Source organism: Oxyura jamaicensis, chromosome 25, assembly GCF_011077185.1.
Source record: "Oxyura jamaicensis isolate SHBP4307 breed ruddy duck chromosome 25, BPBGC_Ojam_1.0, whole genome shotgun sequence".
Classification (NCBI taxonomy): Eukaryota; Metazoa; Chordata; class Aves; order Anseriformes; family Anatidae; genus Oxyura; species Oxyura jamaicensis.
The window spans coordinates 100,877-117,817 of NC_048917.1; the positions used below are offsets into that span (position 1 = coordinate 100,877).

Below are 16,941 nucleotides of genomic sequence, written 5' to 3' on the forward strand. Positions count from 1 at the left end.
GCAGAGGGGGTCCTCTGGGGGGCTGAGCCCCCCCCCCCCACTCCACGCGCCCCCATTGGGGACCCCACAGCTCAGCTCAGCTCCCAAGGAGGGGGGGGGCGCGGGGCGCAGGAGGCTCCCGAAGCCGCCGAGGACGGGAGAGGCTGGCGGAACCCCCCCGAAATAGCCCCCGGGGGGGGGGGGGGGGGGGGGGGGCCCCCCCCCCCCCCGGTCTCCATGCAGGGAACCGGGACCGGCCCGCCCCCCGGCCGCCCCCCCAGCCGCCTCCCGGCCCCCCTCCCCAGCGGCGGCCCCCCCGTACTCACACCTCCAGGATGCGGTCGCCCTTGCGGACCCCGGCGCGGTCGGCGGCCCCGCCGCCCAGCACGGCGCTGACGTGCTGCAGCGGCGCGTACAGCTCGCCGTTGATGCTCCGCAGCTGGCCGCCCTCGCTCACTTGGCCGCGCACGTTGAAGCCGTAGCCGGACTCGGACTTGACGATGCGCACCACCCGCGGCCCCCCCGGCCCCCCCGGCGCCCCCTCGCCGCCGCCGTTCCGCTGCGGCCCCGCCGCCGAGCGCGGCAGCCCCTCGCCCTCCTCGTCCGCCATCTTGGCGAGGAGCGCCCGGCCGGCCCGTCACGCGCCCGCCGCCGCGCCGGCCACCGTCCGGAGCCTCCCGCCGCGGGGGGCGCTGGGAAATGTAGTCCGCGAGCGCCTCCCCTCCCCTCCTTCGCCTCCCAGGGCGGCCGCGGGGGGTGCCGGGAAGTGTAGTCCGCCGCGAGGCGTGCTGGGAGGTGTAGTGCCGCGCCTCGGCCGTCGCCGTGGCAACGGGGGCAGCGCTGCCAGGCCTCGAGGCCTGGCCGGGGAGCGAACCCCCAGTGCCCGAGGGCAGCGGGGACACAGCCCCGGGGGAGGACACAGAGCCCCGGGGGGGGGGGGGGGGGGGGGGGAACCGGGGGATGCAGCCCCAAACCCCCCGCAGGCCCCAGGGGTCAAGGCCTGACCGTGCCCCGCTGCCTCCTGAAGCCCCCAGGGACGCAGAGGGAGAGAGGAGGGCTGGAGGCACGGGGAGGGAAGGGACACAGGAAAGGCAGGGGGGAGCCCGGCCATCAGCAGGAAGGGAAAAGGAGAAAACCAAGGTGCACAGCGTCACCTATAGCACACAGAGCCCAGCTGAGCCCCAAACATCTCCACACCACAGCCCAGGCCACGCGCGCTGTTAACATCATCTATTGGATCGAGTACGGTCTGACAGATAAGGCACGTTTCTGTATTAACAGGTGTGAGGTGTGCGAACAACATTTGTCTCACGGCTACGGTCAGTACAAACGCCAACAACTCTCCTCTAGATGTGCCCAATCTCCTTTACAAAGCGTGGGCTCACAAGAAAGGCAGCGCCAGGCAAGCCCAGAGGAAGCTGGTTGGTATTTTCCAGTTCAAACGTGGGACAGGCAGTCCTCAAACACGCTCCCCTGGAGCTGGACAGCAGCCATCGTGCCTGTCACCACATCCTTGGAAGACACCAATAATTTATTGAAATAAATACAGGGACAAACCAAACCACCTCTGGGTTTAAACACTAGATGTACATGGGGCACAATTTCTCTACACTCTTGAGAGAGGGACTGGGAGAAGCATGTCGATACAGTGATTTCGGCCACACGAACCTTTGCCAAGTCCGGAGCAGCCAGACGTGCTGGAGATCGGAGGTGGAGGCTCCCAACTGGTCACACATTGGGCTTGTTTTGTAGGAAGGAGTCCTGCTTCAGGAGGATTTCTTTCTTCTTTGTAAGCGTGAATCTTTGCTTTGTTTCTTAAAAACAGATTGAACACCAAGTCCTCAGTGGCAAGCTGCAATCTGAAGAGGCGGCGCTGTTTGGACAAGACCCTTCAGAAGCAACGGCTGCTCACGGAGCAGCCCCGGCAAACCCAGGACTGGGCAGGGAAAGCGAGCCAGGGAGCCACCTCGTCCACGCCGGGGCCAGCTGGCCCTGGCCTCCCTAGCCAAGCCAGCATCCAGACTGGCCTCCACATGGCCGTGGGACCCCGTGGGACAGCAGCGTGGACACCTCGTAGATCTCCTTCCTCTGCCAGCACCGCCCCGGCTGTGTCTGTCCTCGGGTGCCACGGTGCTCGGGGGCACAGCTCTCTGCTGGCGGCTCCAGGGCAGACTGAGCACAGAGGCCAGAAAACGGCAGTCAAGCAGGGAAGTCCGGTCAAGGATAACAAGGGGAGAGTCTTCAGCTCGCTCTGGCCCTCCAAGCTCATGTTTCCACCACTCGAATGAGAGGCAGCGGCTTGGGGCCCGACAGCCTTTTGCTGCAAGAGAGAAAGGATTTGCTCAGCCAGACGGAACTGGATGGTGCCTGGGAGAAACCTGGGGGGGCTGGTCTTGTCCCAGCACTGGTCCTTGACTATTCCACTGATCGACAGGAGGGCCCTCTGCTCCCTGAAGGAGCGGCACTGGACAGGAGACCCCCCTGCCAGCAGGCACAGCAGAGCACGCTGCCACCCAGGCAGCAGCCCCAAGCCCAGCGCCATCTCCAAATGGGACGTGGAGCTGCAATAAAGCCACTGAGCAGCCCAGGCTCCCGTGCCCCGTGCCTACCTGCTCACGTACTCCGACTTGGAGCGTGCCCTGGAGCTGTGGCCGCCCCGACTCACTTGCTTCTCAATCAAGTGCTCTATGCGGTCGTGCATCTCCAGGTTCTGCAAGGGACGGGAGGGACGGTTAGCAAAGGGCAGCTGGGACACGGATCACCTCCTGGGAAGCAGGGGACAGCTCCGAAATGGAGGACTGCTTCACTGCCTCTTGCACTGGGGAAGGTTTTCTCGAGGGAAATGAAATCCAGCCCTACAACGGGGGGGCAGGGCAGCTGCGTAGGACCAGAGAACGTGGAAGCCCACCAGTGCGATCTCTCTAGCTGGTACCGGCAGCCGGACCTGCTCTCTGCCTGGGTTCACCGAGGGCTTTGCTCACACACACTGTCCCCATGCAGAGCTTAGTGAAATAAGTCACCAAGGAGGGAAGAAAATACTAGAACTGCTGATGCAGGCTCGGTTTTTATCCAAAAAAGGAGAGAAGTTTGACACTTGTTACAATCCCAGAGGCAGGAATGCAATTTTAATTTCTGACACGCATGCAGTCAACTGCAGCTCTGTAGGCAAGAAGGGTTTAGCTGCCGGAGAAACGTGCTTGCTGAGATTATTTTGGACTCCCTTGGAGCTCACGGCCGCTCCAGAAGCCACGGCTTCACTGAGAGCCCCCACACCAGCCTCAAGAACCAGCACAGCCCTCGGGGCCGCACAGGGCACGTTTTCCAAGGCAAAGCAGATGGCACTGCAGGAGAGCAGCTGCACTGCTGGCCGCTCTGCCCAGAGCCCAGTGGGCTGCAAAGCAGGAGCAGAGCTCGTCCCCACCGGGAGGGCACCAGGAGCAGAGCTCGTCCCCACCGGGACAGCCACAGCCCACAGGCACGAGAGCCGGCAGCGCCAGGTCTCAGCAGGGGCTCCAAATGCAGCGCAGACCCCAGGCACCCCCAGGACAGCCCCGCTAGGACACACCTCAGCCTCCAAGTAAGCGACCTTCTCCTTGAGCTCCTGGATCACAGCATCTTTGGCCTGAATCACCGTTTTGGAGTTCTGGAGCTGAAAAACAGAACGTTTGCAGCTGCTAAACGTCCCTTTCGTGTACACCTGGACTAGAGCAGTGCTGAGGAAGGAGGGCAGCTCAGCCAGCCGTCCTGCCTGCAAACACCCACAACATTAACTCCGAGGTCTGCATAAAAAAAAAGAAAATCAAAAAAGCTTCAAATTAAGTCTGAGAATTAAGCCCTAGGTGAAAGAGCCTCCGCTTACACAGCGAGACTTAACTCTTTCAGCAGGCAGAACTGGGATCACGGCAGCCCTTTTATTACCCTTCCCGGGCGCCAGCGCCGCCACCGCTCGCGCTGCAGTCCTTGGGCTGTCACCCCAGGGTCTGTCCCTGCTCCGGGGCAGCTGGACAGGGCTCTGGGCCGCCTTTGAATCCGTCCCCCTCTGGTTTGCTGAGGGAATCAGCCTCACAACCCAGCAATTATTTGCTTCCAAGCAGCTGAAGAGTTCTTTTCTTTGTTTTTAAACCCTGTGAGCTGTCTCCTCCGTCCCATCCCGCTCCTCTCACCTGCTCGATCATCTGGCGGACCTTGCGCTGCTGGCTCTTCAGCATGTCGTCCAGGTGGTGGATCTTCTCCCGCAGCATGGCCACCTCCTTCTCCAGCTTGGCCGACCTGGGAAAGCACAAAGGAGGAGTCCAGGAGCCATCAGACGGCTTCCCAGAAGGGCAGCACTCGCTCAGCTGTGCCCAGAGCAGCTTTTAGCAGCCAGGCTTCCCCTGCAGCAGCACAGGTGCTGAAATATTTAGACCAGACAAGGAAAGGAGAGGCAGAGACAAAGCCAATTCAAGCAGGAGCCACAAAGACTCCTGACAACAGGCTGCAGGGCCACAGGAACATCAAGAAGAGTCAGGCCACAAACGAGGCCTTCCAGAAACATCTCCTTGCCAATTAACCCCTGGAGCACACGGAGCCGGCCGGGCCGAGCAAACCCAGCACCGAGGGGAGGACCGCGGCCGCTAGAGGTCCCAGGGCGGCGCGGCTCCAGCGCCCAGCAGAGCTGCGGGAGGTGTTTGGCGATTAGTCAGCGCCGGGGAGCAGAGAGCTGTTTTGCAAGCCAGAGAGCGAGCACGCCCTTCGCAGGAATGTGCAGTCATGCCCCAGCGAGCTGACACCCCGACCCAGCGGCGTGGGCTTGCTCCCGAGCTGGCAGCCTCAGCGGAGGCCGAGCCTCACCGGTCTTGTTCGGCGAGTCTGTCACCTTCCGCGCTTCTCAGCCTCGCCAGCTCCGCTTCGCCTTCTTTCATCTTCAGCAGCAAGCTCCTGTGCTCCTGCAGCAGAGCGAGAGGCCGAGTTACACGCGGGGCAACAAGTCGCAACGCATGCTCTTCGGCCTCCCTCGCGGAGCCGATAAGAGAGCGGGGAGCTGCGGACAGCCCCAGAGCCCTGCAGGCCCCGTGCAGCCTCGCTGCTGAGCCCGCGGGACGGACAGGGGCAGCCACAGAGTGACCAACAGCAGCCATCCCTCTCCTTCACCCGTTCTTCCCCTGCAGGGAGGCACAAAGCCAGCTCCTTCCCTGCTTTTGGGCCGTGGGACGCACCCCAGATCGCTTCGTGCTGGTGCCACGCTTACGTTCATGGGTTTAATGTTATTAGGAGCAGCCCACAGCTGGAAAAGAAATGCAGGCTGAAGGTTGTGTTAATGCCCCCATGAGAAGAAGAACCGGGCAGCTGCCTGGACTGCACGCTCATTTCTAGGATACCCAGAAAGACTTTGCTCAGACCAAGCAGAGCTTCCAGACCTGGGAAAGCCTAAACCAGGAGCGGTCAGATTGATCTGTCCGCAACGGCTTCGTCAGAGGCTTTTGGGCAAAGCCCGGTGGGGAAGGCAAGCTCTGCACGCAGCAGGTCCAAGCACAGGACGCATCTCCCGTGGGATCTGCTTCCCAGCAGGTCTGCGGGGAGCTCTGCCGGCCTCACCACCATGGGGCTCCCCCTTCCCCACACCAGCGGAGCGGGACCGGGCAGCTCCGCTCGCTGCGCCAGCCCCGGCACGGCCGCGGGGTCGGTACCTTCTCCATCCCTGCCAGCAGCCGCTGCAGCTCGTCCACCTGCACCTCCTTCTCCAGCACGCTCTTCTCCGCTCTCCGCAGGGCAGAGCTCGTTTGCTCGGCTTCCTCCTGGTACTGCGAGACCACCCTCTGCAAACGAGACAGCGACAGCTTCAGCAGCAACCCTGGGGCACGCAGGTGGGAGAAACACCCCGGCCCTCCTCCCCCCAGGTTCTGAAGCTGCTTGAAGCCGTGGCAGGCAGATTTTGCTGAAGGCAGCCGGGCGTCTCAGCACGCAGCCCGACGTGCTTCAGAGAGAAAAGGTTCTTTAGAAAGCTCCCCGGCTTCAAAGCACTTCAAAGGAGCGAGCGCTTAAACGCTAGAGCAATAAAGGGACCTCAGACACAAAACCCACGTTCGTTCTCAGCCCTGCGTGTTCCGGGGCTGTTGCAGCCTCCTCTTGGGACACCTGCCTGCAGAACCGACCTCGGGAGCCACACGTCAACGGCTCAGGGACCTCGGGAGCCAGCCTCACGCACACATCAAAGGCTCAGGGGCAGAGAGGGGACGAGGGCGCCCTGTGGGGCCCCACGACGGCCGGGAGCAGGCTCAGACGAGGCAAATCGGGAGCGCCAGCACCCAAACACCGCCCCTGGCATCCCCGACGCCTCCACAGCTGACCAACACCAACTGAGACCTCGCAGGGCTGCCACAAACACGCCGCTTCCCGTGCACGGGGACCAAGGTGCTCGGGGCAAGCGCCACCTCAGCGGGCGGCCGGCCCTGCGCTGGAGGAAGCGGTCACCGCTCAAACCCCTCTCCCCAGAGGATGTTGTGCCCCGGCCCGTGGCAGGAAGGCCCCCAGGCTGCCTGGGACCAGTTTGGTCTGCGGGACGGGATGCAAGCGGGACGTCACCGCTCCCACCGGCACGCGCGGCCCTGCCCGCGCAGGCAGCGGAAAACAAACCGAGGGGAGCATTAATCAGCAGCGCCCAGGAAGCGAGGGAAGCAAACGCCTCGGCTTCGTCAGCACCGCGTGGCAGGGAGCTGCTGTCAGCGCCAGCCCGGCCCTTCGCGCCCCGGCGGTTTCATCCCGCACCGGCGATGCCAGCAGCCACCCAGGGACAGGCCACAGCCCTTCCCACAGCGCAGGGAGCGTGCTGCAGGAGGCCGTGCTGCTCCTCCCTGCGGGGCTGCTGCGGGTTTGCAGAGCAAAAGCTACCACAGGCAGGAGCCAGGACACAGCAACGTGGAGCCGGGGCGGCCGAGTCGGCAGCAGCGAGCCTGGGCTCTGTGGCCAAGGGGAGAGCTGCGCACAGCAGAGGCTCAAGTGCCCATGCAACGACTCAGGCTTCCAAAAATAGGTTGGAAATGAGACATTTCTGCTCAGAAAGAGCAGTCAGGCGTTGGGACGGGTTGCCCAGGCAGGTGGTGGAGTCACCGTCCCCCGGGGTGTTCAAGGAAAGGTTGGATGTGGTGCTTAGGGACATTGGTGGCAGGGGAATGCTTGGACCAGGTGATCTTGGAGGGCTTTTCCAACCCTACTGATTCTATGAGAAGTGAACTAAAAAAATCACACTTTTCCAACAGAGAAGCGCACAGCACACTCACCTCAAGGTCCTTCTTCTCCAACTGATGGCGCCTCTCAGCCTCCTGCAGCTTCGTGAACAGCCTTTTTGCTGTCTGCCGGATCTTCTCCACGTCGTCTCCCGAGTAATCCTCCTCCTGCAGACGGTGACAGGGAAGGATCAGCAGCGAGGAGTTACCAGAGGAGCCCTCCGCCCCTCTGTGGGCAGTGCTGTTGGTTACGGAGCCTGCAACATCAACCCTCCGCCTGAACAACACGAGGCACTCCTGTCCTCACCTCCCACACGCCAGCGACAGCTTCCAGCCCTCAAGATAACGCACACGCTATCACCTGGTCGCCTTCCAATCCCTGTTTGCAGGATGCCATCCTGATCCACGCTTGGGCAACCTGAAACCCGGCGGCGTGAACCAAGTCCCCAGTGACCCATCCTGAAATCCCGGCCCCTGAAACACCCCCGGTGGCATTTGGCTCCCAGGCAGCCTGCTCCAGCCGGGGGACAGACGGAGAGCTGAAGCAATATTCGCAGACTTCAGACCTTCGTTAACCCTTCCTCTAAAAGGCTTGCGTGTGCAGATGGAAGAGCTCGCTATGCACATTTCTGGGCTGCCCTCGGTGCCTGGTCCGACACCGGTAAAAGCCCAGTGCTGGGGTGTGCAGTGAAAGGCAAGGCCTAAAGGTCCCAGCGCGTGCCGAACAGGCTCAGAGCTCCCTGCCGGGAGGAAGACCTCGAAATAAAACCGGGATTTCTTTCCGGAGAGCCGACGTCTCCCTCTGGCTCCGTACCTGGTCCTCCCAGGAATCAGCGTGGGGACTCTCGGGGTGCAGCCAGCTCCCGTTCTGCTTCTCCAGCACCACCTGCACGGGACAAGGTGACACCGGTGGGCGTGACGCCTCCAGAAAGCCCCTCGCGCCCGCATGCAGAGCCAGCTCTGGGCACCGCAGCCACCCCAGGCCCCGCTTCTTGCCAACAAGCATGCGAGGGTGCACTCGGCCAGCCAATACGTTTTGCTCACTGCCTCCCCGCTGCACGCTTGTGCAGGTTTCTCACTTTACCTGCACGTGGCACCACCGGGGCTTTCACCTGCCACAAGCACCGCAATCTTTAAGGCCCCTTTTATCAATTTCCGGACCCAAAGGTGATTTTTGTTTAAAGTCAGTGTCATTTAACGCCCAAGAAGTGCTCCCGTTACCTGTGCGTGCTGTTTATCTCCTTGTCTGTTCTCAAGTTTACTACTTAAGTCTTCCCGCAGCTTCTTCAAAGAACTTCTAGCCTGGCAAAGGCAAGTCAATTTAGCTCGATCTGCACCAACGGAGTCACGCAGCCCAACAGAAACCAAACGGGGGCACGGGGGCCGCGAGGACGCCCGCTGCCGGTACGCCATCGATCGCTTCTCTACCAACCTGCCCCTGGCACCCCCCGGTGCCGCGGGGTCCGCCCGCAAGCAGCGCTGTCGCTGGCAGGCGCCGTCCTCGCCAGGCAGCTTTCTCACACAATCACAGGCAAAAAAAAAAAAAGGCAACAACCTGGAGGCGCTACAGATTTTTCGTTCATTAATCATCGATTTCACCTAGAGGCGCTGAGGAGCCCCTTGCTGTTCCCAGAGCTCTCTGCCACCCTGCAGGGCTCAGACAAGTGTGGTCTTGACTTGCAGCTCCCCAAATTAGTCAGAGAAAGTGAGCCAGAGGAATGATTTACGGGCTTTCACCCCAGCTGCAGCAAGCGCTGAAGGGCTGCGGCTCCGGCCCTTTTCAAAGTAAAGCTCCCAGCTTCTCAGCATGGCTTCGGCCCTGCCCCAGTAACACGCTGCTGGGTTTTAGAGGCCGGAGGCACCAGGGTGAAGCGTTTTGCCTGGGACTGACAGCGGCAGGACGGGACAGGAGGCAGGAGCAGCTCCTGGGGAGCACCCGAGGCCCCGAGCCGCTTGCCACCGCGTCCAGCCATCCTGGGGGGGCCCTCCTCGACCTCCCGAGGAGGGCGGACAGGCTGGTGCCACCACCACCACCGACTGGTTTAGCTCATTCCCTGCTTTTCACATGCAGGATTAGGTCGTTCTGCACGGTTAAGCTGCTTCAGCTATTCTGACAGGGCTGCAGGCAGCCACCGCGGCCAAAGTCTCGCTCGGCAGCTGCCGCGAGGCCCTCTGGAACCTGACTCGGGGAGCTACGCGGATCTGTTCTGAGCTCAGATCAGAACAGCTGAAGCCGAAGCCCCAGAAGGGGGAAGGATCACACAAAACTGCAGCATCCAGGTGGCTGAGAGATAAGGTCTGGGTGACTAACGCCCCCGGCGCGCCGCGGCCCTGGGGAGGCTCCAGTGCCGGAGCGAGGCTGCGTTGCAGACAGGAGGCAGCACGAACGGTCTGTTTTCTTGCAGGGGGAAACATGCGTTCTGGCAGAGGAGTCAGAAGGATGACGTGGGAGATCTGGAGGCTGCCCTACCAGATCTGCCATCGCTCTCCCTGGGGCCAGCACCCAGCACAGAAATTCCCCCAGGAGAGCAAACCCAAATTTCATCTCCCCCCAATTTTTTATTTTGGCCAAGTCAAGCTGCCCAGACCAGAACGCGCATGCAACCGCTTCCATGTCCTGCAACCAGCTCTCCCCACCTCCCCAGAAGTCACATCCCCACCAGGAGCAGAGGAAAGGGTTAATCGTCCCGGAGCCTCACCATCCAGTTTACTTTGGGAGATGAGACATACCAAAGAAACTGCCTTTTAACAAGAGGCTCCGGTTGCGCCGCACCCAGGCATGCAGGGGACAGCCTTGGGGGAAAGTCATCACGCAATTCTCTTCAAATTCAGTCCATATAGCAGAGCAATTAGTCAGGCTGAATTAATTTATGGCGCTTGATTAGACTGCTGCCCTGTACGGGCAAGTCAGCAGACCGGAGGGTTGAGCTCCGCTGCCAGCTTGCCGCCGTGGCGCCACGCGCGGTGCCCTGCAAGCAGAGCACGCAGACCCCTGCCACAAGCCCCCGACAGCGGCGCACGAGCCGCAGCCCCTCGCCAGTAGCTACCTCTTGGATGTAACGAACTTCACTTTTCAGCTGGCTGACGTGCTCCTCGTGGTTCACACCGCCCTCGGCCCTCGCCTTGAGATAAACCTGGGGGAGAGAGAGACCTTGGCACTGGCACGGCCGCTGGCTCGCCCACCCCATGCGCTGGTAGCCCGGTGAGGGCAGCCCAAGCCCAGCTCCTCGGGGACTGGGACCCCCCGCGTGCGCTCAGCGGGCTCCCCCTTCGCCTCCCTCGACTCTGCCTGGGGGCCGCTGCCTCCTCCCCACCTCCTCGCACAGCCCCTGGCTCGTGGCCACCCCGGCTCCTCACCGTGTCCCCGGTCCCCCCGGAGCAGAAGCGAGCCCCCGCTCGGGGAGCGCTCTCTGTGCCCACACGGGGAGCTCCAGACCAAGCCCTGTTCTCAATCCCACGGACCAGGAAACACAAAGGCAGCGGCAGCAGGGAGCCAGGACCGTACCTTGATGATCTCCTCATCGCCGTCGTTGGACTTGATGCACTCGGACGCCAGCGAGTGACCGTTGCTCGACCTGTTGGCCACCATGGCGAAGGCTTTTCCCACCGGCTGCGGGACACAAAGAGCAGGGCTCTGAGGCGGGACTGGCTGGAACAGCTCTCCCAGCCCTACTCAGATCAGCATTACGCGCTTCAGCAGAGGAACACGGCACCGAGCACGGCTCCGGGAACCAGCACCAAAGCCTTGAACGCTTTGGAGAGGAGCTTCCCAACTCACGAAGCGGCTCAGCCTCCCCCAGATGTGAGCCCCATCCCCACATCAGCTCCTGAGCTCAGGTTTCCAGCACCGGGGGGGCTCCACCTGGGAGCTCACGCACACAAAGGCACCGGGCAGCGAGATGCAGAGCGTGGGGAACGCACCTTCTGCTTCACCTGCCTGTCACCTGGCAGGTCATTCGGCAGCGTCAGCCTCAGCACCTTCACGCTCTCCTGAAACAAGAGGCAGGTTTTAGCTTCTAACTCCTGGAAGTTACCCGCATCCAGCTCCGGTCCCACGCCAGCAGGTGCTGGGCTGGTGTTTCTGCAAGCCAGCTCAGCATCGCTGCAGACACGAGCACGCTGCCGTCCCCGTGGGTTCAGGCTGCAGCCTACGAAACAACACCCGGATTAAAATGAGTAAGAGTTAGCACACAACGACTGCATTTATCAAATCCATCAAGGCTTGGAGGAGCCGTAGCCCAGCCAAGGCTGAGGTAATGCAGGCGGGCTGCAGAAGCAATTGCTGGACTCATTTTAACGCGAGGAGTCATGGCCATTATCGGTCACGCCGGGGACCTCGGTGACGTTCGGGGGCAGCCCCAGAGAAGGGCAAAAGCAGCTGCTCCCAGCTCAGGCACCCGCAGGCACCCCTCTCCCTGCCCTCCCGAGACAGCCCCGACGCGTGCCGACCACCGGGGCGCTGCCCCTTCCCCTGCCAGCCGAGCCCTTTGGGAGCTGTGAGCAGCAGCAGAGCCCCACGCCGCGGCTCCGGCTGAGTGGAAACTCATCGGCACTCGTGCTGGGACCTGGTTCGCCTTCACTGCTCCACCAACTCCTCGCCCAAACCCTTCCTACCAGGACAGGGGATGTTTCAGTGACGTCCAGCACAAGGCAAGCTTTCGTGGAGATGGCCAGAGCCCCAGAGCACACAAACAGCCTTCGAGCAGCGTGAAGGCACCCAAAATGCCCCATTTTGGCACCGGGTGCTCACGGCGCAGCACAGAGCCCGTCCCAGACTGACCTCGCTGGCTCCCAGGCAGCCGTCGCTCATGCTCCTCGCTGAAGGCAGCTCCGAAAGCAGGAGCTGCTCGGTGCCGGAGCTGCTCGGCGGCTGTGACGCAGGCATCGCGGAGCCCAGCTCGGTGCCCGCGCAGCCACGGGCGCCCGCCCCTCGCCACACCTGGCCACGTCAGCCTCCTGCTCTCCAAAGCAGCATCAAGGTATTTCTGCCGCCCGGCTTTCAAGCGCTGCCTTCGCCGTCCAAGTCTCGACAAGCCATCTGTTTGTTTCCAAAATATTGTGTGTACGCTGCTCTCGCTAGCTCTGCTCCCTGGAGACGAGGAGCCCTCCTGCAGATCGCTGCTGGAGCCCAACTCCCCGCTAGAGCCCTTCGTTCCCCCGGTAAGGCCAAAGCCCGATGCAAACCATGCCCGGGCTCTGCCAGCAGCCCAGCTGCCTTGTCTGCAACGTCCACTCCAGGGAACATTTTCCTAGGCGGGAGCCAAGGAGTTCGAAATGGGTGGAAAAGGGCTGGAAGAGCTCGATGCAGGGCACGCGCCCACAGCGCTCATTTTGCCGGCGAGGTCCCAGAGGCACCCCCAGTTTCACGGCAGGCACAGCGGCCCACGGCAGTACCTGCTCGCAGAGCACCAGCTGCTCCCCACCGCGCTGCACGAAGCGCATGGGATGGAGCCTCCCTCGCCGCCGCCCCGCTCCTACGGGGGGATCCCACCGGCGAGCACCCACCGCAGGGCTGCTGCCGCACGGTGCCACCCCAGCACCCCAGGAGGATGGAGATGTGCGCTCGGGGGACGCCGTTCCTCTGCGCCTCGTGCTCCCCAGCTGCTTCAGGGGGTGCCACCTCGAGGCCCCCTCCTTCCTGCAGGCCCCTCTGTGGCACGAACGCCCTCACGCTGGCTTGAGGATGGCAGCGCTGCCAGGGCAGAGGGCTCGGCGTGCAGCCTCGCAGCAGCCGGCTCCGGCATGGGCCGCCGGCTCAGCGCCTCGGAGCCGCGGGGAACGTGTCACAGCCGCTTCACGTGTCCCGCTCGCAGCTTTGTTTACAAGCGTGAGGCTCTCACGCTCGCCGGCACGGACGTCCCCGACCCGCCAAGCCCACGCAAGGGTGGGACGCTGCCAGCGCCGCGAGGGAATCGCGCTCCCAGGGCAGATGCGCGGCGATAAGCAGCGAGCGCCAGCCCATTGCCAGCCCCGCAGTCAGAGCCAGCCGGAGCCGGCACGCAGACGCGTCCGTTCCAGCGCGGCAGAACCCGAGGCGAACCGTCTGTGGACCGACACCGCCACCGAGCAGACGTGGCGAGGAACGGAGCACGGCCCTGCAAAGCAGGGAGCGAAGCAGCCGGCGCCGCGAGACCCAAGGTCACCCAAGCAGGAAGGGAACCATGCAAATGCCGGCTGGGGACGGCTCCGGCTGCCTCCGGCCTCTTCCGTGCACTCCAGGGGGACGGAGGGGCGGTTTCAGCGGCGAGCCGCGAGGTGGGTGGGGGAGCAGGGCTCTCCCGACCACCTGGGGAGAATTCTGGCCCTTTGGGCACTGCGAGCGAGGCCGAGGTGGGGGCTGGAGGCCAACAGCACAGCCGGGTTTGCTGCAAACCCCTCCCTGCGCAGCTCGATCGCCTGCAGGACCCCACGGCCGGTCCGGACGGGGGGGGGTGCAGCAGAGGACAAAGGAGGCGACGTTTTTTGGGAAAGCTGCGGAGGCACGAAGGCACGAAGCCTTCCTTTAAGGGAGGAAACAGCTGGGAAGCAGCACCAGCCCCCCTGTTAGGGGCACCGATCCCTCAAAGAGGCACGACGACGTTACGCAGCTCCAGCCGCCACCAAGCCCAGCCCAGCCTGGGGAGGCTCAGAGGAGCCCTGGCGACCCCGAGCTCCATCCAACCCCCCCCACACCTGCACCCGTGCAGGGGGCTCCCCCCGCAGCCCCCGGCCCTGCCCCTGCACCACGGTGGCCGGGCTTTGCGCTTACCATGGCGGGGCAGCCCAGCGGCCCGCGGGCGCGATCCCACCAACGCCGGGAGGTTTCCAGGAGCAGCCCCTGCCGTGAGGCACAGCCCCCAGCGCACGCCCCCCAGGGAGCACGGGCGCCCCGGTGCCGAATCGGGCTCCAAGCAGGAAGAGCGGAGCCGCGGGAACTCCCCCGCGCCAGCCCCACTCCTTCACCTCTGGGCTATCATTAAATCAGCCCTGCCTCCTGTTTACAACTCCCAAGCTGCTCCGCGTGGCCCCAGAACAGAGGGGACAGCGGATTTTGGGCGCCCCTCCGTTATTTTCTGCGGGAGGAAGAGCGTTTTGCAACCCGACGGCACCCGGGAGGCGGCAGGCTGCCTCTCCCCTGGTGTCTGGGGAGAAAGCACAACCTCACAGAGCAACCGCTTCCTTCACACCCCGACCCAGCGCAGGAGGATCCCCAGCGCCCCGCACCACGGGTTCACAGCTTTTACTACGGGCCTCAGGAATTCGCCGCGATCCGGAGAGCTCGGCGAGGCTCAGGCTGCAGCCCCAGCACTCCGAGGCCGGCGCCCTTTGAGAAAAGGTGCTCGGAAATTCCCTGCTCGTGTTTTGGGTCCAAAGGCCCAAAAAGAGCCAATCCCCTGGAAATTAAGGCGAGCAACCTCAGCTAGGCTCGCCGCTAGCTTTCAGGTGAAGCCCATTTTAAATCTTTTGGTGCGTTTTTCACCATCGAGCCCGGCCATCCCCCACCAGGGCTCGAGGGAAGCGCCCGAGGGTGCCAGGCAGCCCTCCGGACTCTGGGGCTGGTGCGGGGGCAGCGCCAGGCAGGGGTCGGAGCGGTCCCAACGATGGCATTCTGCAACCACGGGGACAGCGCTCCGTCCGTCCGTCCGTCCCGACTGTTAAACAGGAACAGGCCTGACCTGACCCAGAGGGTATCGCCGAGGATCGTTAGCAAACAGCTGCAGAGCCCCAGCGCTACAGAGGCAGTTATCACCGTAATAACCCATTAGCTAAACGAGCCCTGCTCTGCAAGCGCTCCTTATAAGGCCAGGGAAGCTGCGGGGAATTAGGGCTCTCCTGGGGAGACTCGGGGTGACTCACCCGGCTCGGCCGGGCGGCTGCCGGCACGGGGAAGGCGGCCGAGCCCCGAAACGCCGCGGCACCGGCAGCCGTCGAGGCGGCGTTTCGGGGGGCCACAGCCTGCCGAGGCCCAGCCCAAGCGGCTCAGCGCCGTCGGCCGGGTGGGTTTCACACCCTCGCCGGGAGGTCGGGGCGCGAGGGCCGCGGGGCACGCGGGGACGGCTGCAGGTCGCTGCCAGCCCCACCCTGGGCCCGGCCTCTCCGCAGCCGCCCGGCTGCGATGGGGAAAAGCAAACGAGGTGGAAGGGAAAACAGGAGGCCGCTGTGCAAGCAAGGGAGCCATCGCCGAAACGTGCTCGCTGCCGCCTGCCCCAGCCCGCCGCCGCGGCCCCATGGGGACGGCCGGAGCTCCGCCGCAGGCCCACGGAGCCGCAGCTCCAGAGCCCCGAGGGACCGACCGAGGGGTGCCCGGACCCGGCGGGGGGCAGCGGAGCCCCCGGTGCCGTCGCCCAGCCTGCAGGAGCCGTCCGTCCATCCCCACCCGCCCTCCCAAAACCTGTCGCTTCGGCCAAGCAAGGACACGAGGACGGGGACACGAGGACGGGGTCCAGGAGCAGCCCCCACCCAGGCGGGCGCCGCTGCCCCCAGCCCTAGGGCGAGCCCCGAGGGCACCCCCGAGCAGCCCCCCCCCGGGGACCCCTCCCCGCCACCCCCCAGGACCGCGAGGAGCCCGCGAGGAGCCCGCGGGGAAGGCGCGGGGCAGCGGGGCCGGGCCCCGGGCGGAGCTCACCGGGCTCTGGCCGTGGGGCCGCACGTCCAGCACCGCGCACCAGCCCTGCCGCCCGGTCATGGCCCCGCCGCGACTGCGGCCCCCCGCCGCCGCCCCCGCGCTTATATACGGCCACGCCCCCGGACACGCCCCGTTCTATTGGCCTCGCCCAGCCCCTTGGCCACGCCCCCTTCTGCGTTGGCCACGCCCCCGGCACCCTTGATGTGCCGAGGCGGGCTGAGCTGGGGCGTACCGGGCCTGGGCCGTGCCGAGCCGAGCCAAACCGAGCCGTGCCAAGCCCAATTGTGCCGAGCCGAGCCATGCCGAGCCGAGCCAACCAGAGCCGTGCCAAGCCATGCCATGCCATGCCATGCCGAGCCGAGCTGAGCCAAGCCAAGCCATTACAAGCCGAGCCGTGCCGAGCCAAGCCACACCGAGCCACAGTGTCCCAAAGCACGCCAGGCTGTGCCAAGCCGTGCTCCTGGAGGCTTCTCTCCCTTGCACCCCAGGGAGCCCCCAGCCGGCACGGCGGGGCTCAGGGCCGGCGTCCCAGGGTGTGCCGGGCACTAAGCGCCACGTGCCACTGTGATGAGCTCAGCCGGCCTCAGCCTCACTGCGTGGATACCAATGCAATAAGCTCAGCCGGCCTCAGCCTCACCACCTGGGTACCAACGCAATGAGCTCAGCCGGCCTCAGCCTCACCACCTGGGTACCAACGCAATGAGCTCAGCCGGCCTCAGCCTCGCCGCCAGCCCCAGGCCCTGTGTGGTCACCGGGGCCACGCTCTGGCCGTGGGGTGGGGACAGCCCGTCCTGGCCGGGGGGGAGCCAGGGCTGTACGAGGACGGCGCTCCCCAGGGTGGCAAAGCTGCGGAGCAAACCCAGCAGCGTGGCCAGCTTCGGTGATGCTCAGCCAGGCACCTCGCCCCCTGGGCACCCCGCAACTGGGCAGCCACAGCTCCCAGAGGGCAAAGAATGGCCGCGGCACCCCACTCTCGCTGGCTGGGGCAGGGACAGCGGCTGCCCTCGGCCCCGACACACGCGGCCAGGAGGAGCCAGGCCCCAGGCAGAACCGGTTGTGCTTGCAGGGCCCGGCCGCAGCGGGGGTGCCGTGGGTGCGGGACCGGGTGCCGGGCACGGCCCTTGGCAGCGGTGACACAGGCCCAGCACGGGCTGG

At 64.4% G+C, this 16,941-nt stretch overlaps 2 protein-coding genes across 6 annotated transcripts in view; both read right to left on the reverse strand.

The window, feature by feature from the left end:
* Positions 1-610, reverse strand: part of SNX27 (sorting nexin 27) — a 25,143-nt gene extending 24,533 nt beyond the window's left edge. Inside the window, exon 1 of one of the 2 annotated variants that reach the window (XM_035346650.1) lies at positions 306-610. In XM_035346650.1, coding sequence (XP_035202541.1) covers positions 306-589 — 284 coding nt within the window. In that variant the 5' untranslated portion in view covers positions 590-610. The remainder of the gene's footprint in view (positions 1-305) is intronic. The other variant, XM_035346651.1, reaches the window with a different exon arrangement.
* Positions 611-1,391: 781 nt separating this feature from the next.
* Positions 1,392-15,892, reverse strand: TUFT1 (tuftelin 1). 4 transcript variants are annotated; one of them, XM_035346656.1, is made up of 13 exons: positions 11,962-12,531; positions 11,103-11,171; positions 10,687-10,791; positions 10,229-10,315; positions 8,403-8,483; positions 7,996-8,067; positions 7,236-7,349; positions 5,646-5,774; positions 4,810-4,904; positions 4,143-4,248; positions 3,545-3,628; positions 2,589-2,689; positions 1,392-2,299 (listed from the first exon to the last, which is right to left on the reverse strand). In XM_035346656.1, exons 1-13 carry the CDS (start codon positions 12,064-12,066, stop codon positions 2,245-2,247), a joined length of 1,203 nt encoding a protein of 400 aa, XP_035202547.1. In that variant the 5' UTR covers positions 12,067-12,531; the 3' UTR covers positions 1,392-2,244. The 4 variants fall into 4 exon arrangements, with proteins under 4 accessions (XP_035202547.1, XP_035202545.1, XP_035202543.1 ...); XM_035346652.1 differs by lacking the exons at positions 1,392-2,299; positions 2,589-2,689 and adding an exon at positions 2,828-3,311 and having other exon boundaries at positions 3,522-3,628; positions 11,962-12,545; XM_035346653.1 differs by lacking the exons at positions 1,392-2,299; positions 2,589-2,689; positions 11,962-12,531 and adding exons at positions 2,847-3,311; positions 15,787-15,892 and having other exon boundaries at positions 3,522-3,628.
* Positions 15,893-16,941: the final 1,049 nt, after the last annotated feature.

What these genes read in the sequence shown, in the direction of transcription:
- TUFT1 (XM_035346652.1), bottom strand. Translation starts at nt 12,066, where the DNA reads ATGCCTGCGTCACAGCCGCCGAGCAGCTCCGGCACCGAGCAGCTCCTG. An exon ending in TGGAGAAGAAGGACCTTGAG is followed by an intron (nt 5,775 to 7,235) that starts GTGAGTGTGCTG and finishes TCTCGTTTGCAG; the next exon opens with AGGGTGGTCTCGCAGTACCA. An exon ending in TCCGCCAGATGATCGAGCAG is followed by an intron (nt 3,629 to 4,142) that starts GTGAGAGGAGCG and finishes TCTGTTTTTCAG; the next exon opens with CTCCAGAACTCCAAAACGGT.